General features: G+C 38.8%; 1 protein-coding gene across 1 annotated transcript in view; it reads right to left on the bottom strand.

Annotated features, from left to right (window-relative positions):
• Positions 1-5040, bottom strand: part of LOC122819960 (solute carrier family 2, facilitated glucose transporter member 4-like) — a 14572-nt gene extending 9532 nt beyond the window's left edge. The window contains exons 1-2 of the mRNA XM_044097053.1: positions 4770-5040; positions 1751-1846 (exon numbers count right to left, since the gene is read on the bottom strand). Coding sequence (XP_043952988.1) covers positions 1751-1846; positions 4770-4802 — 129 coding nt within the window. The 5' untranslated portion in view covers positions 4803-5040. The remainder of the gene's footprint in view (positions 1-1750; positions 1847-4769) is intronic.
• Between the last annotated feature and the right edge of the window lie 960 nt (positions 5041-6000).

The raw sequence follows: 6000 nt of genomic DNA, 5'->3' as shown, positions 1-6000 counted from the left end.
CTTAATTTTAGTCTCATCTATCCAAAGTTCGACACAGACTGGATTCAATCTGCTGGGTTTTCTTAGAGAAAGAAAACCCAGCAGATTTTCTCACATAAAGAGTTTTTGTTTTTTTTTAATCACAATAAGTGGAACAAACCTATTAAAAAAATTAAACGACGTTAATATTTGATGGCGTTACATATGTGGCCAATAAAGTCGAACCAAAACCCAGCAGAGTTTGTGTTACTGTGTTGTTGTTTTGTTGTGTTTACAGTAAACCAGGTTTAGCAACAGCAGCTCTCTGAGTGCCAGCAGCCGAGACCAAACCGCCTCGTGTTCGTCCCTCTGCTCTTAAGGCACCAGATGAACTGTTTACAGACCGCAACTCAGTGGAAGCACTTAGCAAAAAACCTCCCTTAATAAAACAACACAATTCAGGTTAATGTTCAGAAATTATTCTTGGTGAAATTTTCAGTAAGCACTGCCAAAACCCCAAATGTGGTGGAAAAATCAACATTTGGTGTGCAGAGAATTTAACTTAGAGATTTTCTAAATAAGGGCAATATTGTGGCTCCAAACATGCCACCTCGTAAAATCGGGAAGCAAAGAGAAAGTCTGTGAACAGCTGCAGGATAAGCAGGTTTTGTTGTCATGACAACAACAAAACCTCATGAAAAGTTGACATTTGGAGACGACGGGGCTGGCTTGCCAACCACAACAACGTGACGTCTGCTGTCATGGAACTACATCTGTTCAGTTCATTAAATGAGAAACAAAGAGCTTATGATGTTCTCATGTCTCGTACAAATGTGTTAAAGTTTCCAATTGAAGCATTTTTTTTTTGCAGCTAAAAATATTCAGCTAAAATATTTTTAGCAGCATTTTTTTCAAGTGTGAACTTGAACTTGAACACTTTTCAAACACTTGTGTTTGAACCGGTGATGGGCGGAGAACATCTGTGAACATCAAGTCTTGTCATAGATTAGCTGGATTTAGGCTCTTGTTTTAACTAGGCCATTCTAACACATGAATGTGCTTTGATCTAAACATCCTATTGTGTCTCTGGTTGTATATTTAGGATTGTTTTGAGGGATTTTTGAAGCCTTTAATTGTCTATAGTTTTCAGAAAGTTTTATATACGTCTTAACTCTGTTGATCGTGGTTCTAATTCTTGTTTGGGTCACTTCAATGTGAAACAGGACGGATTAAAAACTCACGTTAAAATAACTCCAAACAACCACCTGCTGGTAGATGTAATCTATTAATAATCTATTAAAGACACACAATAAAATTTAGCACTTTAATTATCTTTTGTCAATGTGTTATGAAACATCCCTGAGGAGCTGAGTGCACTGTAGATAATTCACACCCAAAATACACAGCAGTGACTAATTACATTTACCAGAGTAACCTTTTAGAAAAGAATCTGCTTTTAACTTTTACTTGAGTAATATTGTTATGAAGTATTGCTATACTTATAGTTGAGTGAAATTTCTGGACACTATGGCCATGGTGAGTAACTTCAGTGCGTTTATACTTGATCTTACTCAGTTCAGATTTATGTTCTACACCATTTTGTGACTTTTTGTCTATAAAAACGCTTTATAAATAAACTTTACTTAGTAGGTGTTATGATCAGTTACTCGATATTTATTTGGCTACTTTTTACTTTTGCTTGAGCAGAAATGGGTTGAAATGGTCCTACCCTTACGTGGTTAAGTTTTTGGGTACTCAAACACCTCTGGTTAGTAGGATTTATTCTTTTTACCTTCTGCGGCGCATTGATGACGCCGATGTTGTAGCCGAACGTCAGCGATCCCAGAACAGCAGTGAAGACTGATAGGGCGAGGGTTCCCGTCACCGTCTGCAGGGCAAACAAATAAAAGAATTTAAAAAACACAAAAAAGACATTCATTTAGCCACACTATTATTATTAGTTGTAGAAATTAGAGGTCCCACTTCATCTCTTTCCCTACAAAAAATGAAAATGGGCAAAGGCATAAAAAGTGAATCTAATATTTTAAGTTAACTTCTCACTGCATAATTATTAGTGAGACACAATGTTGACGACTCAACAACGATCAGTGAGCAAACACTGAGAGCTTCTCTAAGCTTCTACCGTCAGTATCATAACGGCAAAGTTTTGTTGTCTGTGCAAATTATTTTTGGCACAAGTACTGCTAGAGGTATTAGAATCAAAAACACATCCTTGTCTTACCCTTACGTCCACATGCTTTGTGTGTTTATAATTCTAATTGTAAATACATTTCTTATCCACTGGATGAACCAATAAAGCAGGGCTTCATTGATTATCTCTGCCATCCTATTTTAAAGTCCATTACACTGTACAATCTTACACTGTTGAGATTTTATAGAAAAAATAGCAACTTTTACCAGAGTGACAATAACTTGGTGTTATTGTCTGTTGCCCAGCCTCTGCTTCTATGCACATTACACAGTTTATGTGTGTGAATAGAGTCCAAGAAAAACTGAGACCAAATGCTCAGCAACTTTCTCCTTCATTATCAAGCATCGGTCTTGAAGCACGCCGCATTATGCGGATGTTTGCAGGAAAAGGAGTTTAGCTCTTAACCTGCACAGCTGCTTCATTGTCTGTTACTGTTGAGGAGCAGTTTCTGCAGAAATGGAGCAAAATAAATAAATAGATGAATTAAAAATAACAGGGACTTTTCCCAGATTGGATTTCTTATCCGGCGGCTGCATTATGTGTTCCCTAGCATTTGAGTGCGAGCATGTATAGGGAGTCGAGTAGGCCTGTCACAATAATCAATAAATCAATTAATTGCATGATAAATTAAAACAATCATTTCTATTGGCATGATTTATCGATTATCTCTTTTTTCTGTCTTTCTACTAAAAACTGGAGGTTAAAAGTCTTCAGTTAGGTGCTTTGGTCTCAACCAGCCCTTATTTTGAAAGACACTTTTGTTTACCAAGACTTCAAAATGTATTTTATTTGTTGTTTTATTATTTAATTTTGGATATTTAACATGTCTCCCAGTTCCAGTGTTAAACGTTCTTTAGAATTTAAAGTTTATTGATTATTATTTTTGCCATTACCACTAAATTACTTTAAAATGATCTCAAAGCAACAATATTATCGTTTATCGCAATAACGTCTGGAACAATTTATCATCCAGAAAAATTTGTTATCCTTACAGGCCCAGAGTCGAGATAAAGAAAAAAAAATAAAACAGTTTTACCAAACCGCGGCCTGCACAGAGCTAAATAACAGTAACCATGTAACTTTGGACAATGCAGCAGCTCAGTTGGTAGGTTTTCACATAAATGGCTCACAGGTTCAGAACGGCCGCCAACATCCAAACAATACAACCATATTCTGATCAATACGATAGAACCATATTCTGTCTGTTCGTTATGTAGGAGGTGAGATCTGAGCTGTAATTAAACAGTTAGGATTAGTTTCAACCCTTAGCTAACATTAACTATAAATACGCTTGATCCTGACCAGAGACAATTCCTCCACGAGTTTACTGGCCACGCGCCTGAACTTTCACTACCCTCCGGTTTCCCGTCAGGCCCCGGGCACCTGTCTGAGCGGTGACAGATGAGATGACCTTGGGGACTCGAGGTCCGCAACCCAACGGAGAGAGTTTAACCGACACACAACGATTTAAGATGTCTGACACGGAAACGGCGCCTTCACTGTAATCTTTCGTGCATTTTGCGTAGTCTTCTTCAAAACTCTGAGAAGACGGTGTTGGTTAAACAGAAAACTCTGGAGCCATGACGGAACAGCACTACCTCATAAAACATGGTAACGTTTTGATCTGGTGTGAAACAACAAGTGCAAAACAGCCACTGGTGACACTTCAGTAATCATTTACATCTCATTGTATTCTTCCACGAGAGAAAACATCAGAACATTGATGAAGCGGTGACGCCAGGTTTCATTTGCAGATTCAATCGTCTACTTTTCTTGCACTCTGTTCTCCTAATCATTTACCAAAGAGTCAGATTCAGCCTGTGCCGCCGCGTCTTGACCTTCCTGTGCTGAGTCTCTAAATGAGTGCTGTTTAGCATTTAGAGACCAAAACAGAAGAATGTGTGTTTGTGAACGTGTGTGAGTGGAAAATCACCGCAAGCACCACTAAGTACCTTGTAGTTCATTGAGTAGCAGTGGCCAGAATAGAACCAGTGCAATGTCAGAATACTAATCATATTAATAATTATTACAATATAATAATGATATTAAAGTGCCTCTGATCTGCTGGTCAACCAACTGCCTGCTGGTCCTATAAATAATTCATATAAAAACTTTCCCTAAGACTTAGTCTTTTTATAGGAGCTGATGCTTTGGAGAACATTAACTTGACTTCTGTTGGTTGTTTTATGACCCAAAGTTGCTCCAGAACAACTTCCTCCCAAAATCTTTCAAAAAAGGATTAGCTGTGATCGATATGTTTGACTTTTCAAGGTCAGATATTTTCTTTTAAAGACGGAAAAATCTTTCAGAACAGACTGAGTGTTCAAAGTCGCCTTTAAAGTGAAGTAAAAACAAATATTGGATGAAACATTTTTAAATATTTTTGCAGTATCGACTTATTTGCATTTTTTTTAGTTGACGAAACTCAAACTGTAGGAGATCTCACGGTGAATTTGATTTGGCCACATCCAAAATATACGTGCGTAAAATGTTCCAGTTGAAATGAGCACTCGCTGGGTTAAAAATAAACACTTTCCCTGTAGGACGCCCATATTTTTGTCACTTAAAAAGCAAGAAGAGCGAGAAGAATAAAGCTTACCTCCCCTCCGAGCTGTTGAAACCCGGCCGGCATGACTTTGACAGCTTTAGGCACTCGGTTGCAGATGGTGACAGATGCGTCTGGTGCCAAATGGAGACGAGCTCCGACTAAAACCCGCGCAATCAGCAGCGAAAACAAAAATAAACGGAGCAAATATATTTAATCCAAAGGAGAAAACCCCAATAGGGTAGAAATCTGCTGCGCCCCGGAGCGCAGGTTGTCCTGTCGTCCGTACAAAGTTTGTGTTGACCGTCCAGCTCGGATAGAGTGACTGTCGTGCGCAAACCGGCATTCTCTTTCGTAAACGCAGGAGGGCGGGGCGAGGTTCCCGAGGTTGGGGGGAGAAAGGGTCCAGGGAGAGGGGACGCTGCTCTAAAGAGGTCGAGCAGGAAGCTGTCTTGACCTTAACTGTCATTGGCTGGAGGGGAGACCCAGAGCCGTCCCAAGGTCACATGAGGTCCTGAGCAGAATCTCTCTGGGGGGGCCACTTCCAGGTGAACTGTTCTTTAGCAAAACTCTGCAGCCTTCTCAGGACAGGAGGATTTATTCTGAGGAATAATTACACACAATCGGTTTAAGGAGTCCTATTTTATTTAAGGACATCGGAGTAAAGTTGGCTGAATTTCAATTCAAGTAACACTTCTTGGATTTTTCTTTTTTAAAAAACTGTTTTATTTTCCTTTTACATCCCCATCACACACTGCTTTGAGTTGTTTGTCACAAGTTTTCATTCTTAACAAAACAATGACTTCTTTTAAGTCAGGCTCGTTCAGAATATGTGAACTGATGTGAGTGTGTGGCCCCTACATTGAGGTCTTGTGAGGATGGATGCCATGAATCATTATATAAAGATTGTGTTTATCTGATGGCGTCTGATAGTGAATCATATCTGTTGAACAGCGTCAGTCTGTTTTTATGCAGTCTGTTCCCCTAAATGTGAGAGGCTGGAGTCCATTGTGAACTACGAATCACAACAGCTGACCTGCTGTTGGATTGAGTATTTAATGCCACTTCAAATATAAGTTATTTTTATTGAATAGCATCTGGGGTATTTTATGCATTTCTTTCTTTCATTAAAAAAAGTGAAAATAAAAAAAAAACACCAGCTGGTTCAGGGAGGACAGGTGGACAGTATTGTTCTGTGTCCCTCTTCTAAACAACTAAATCATAAATTTGATTCTTGGAGATAAAAATACCGAAATCTGTTGAGAATAGTTCAGGGTGATTCAAC

Source organism: Gambusia affinis, linkage group LG18, assembly GCF_019740435.1.
Source record: "Gambusia affinis linkage group LG18, SWU_Gaff_1.0, whole genome shotgun sequence".
In the NCBI taxonomy this organism is placed as follows: domain Eukaryota; kingdom Metazoa; phylum Chordata; class Actinopteri; order Cyprinodontiformes; family Poeciliidae; genus Gambusia; species Gambusia affinis.
This window is presented reverse-complemented; position numbering and strand designations above follow the sequence as displayed.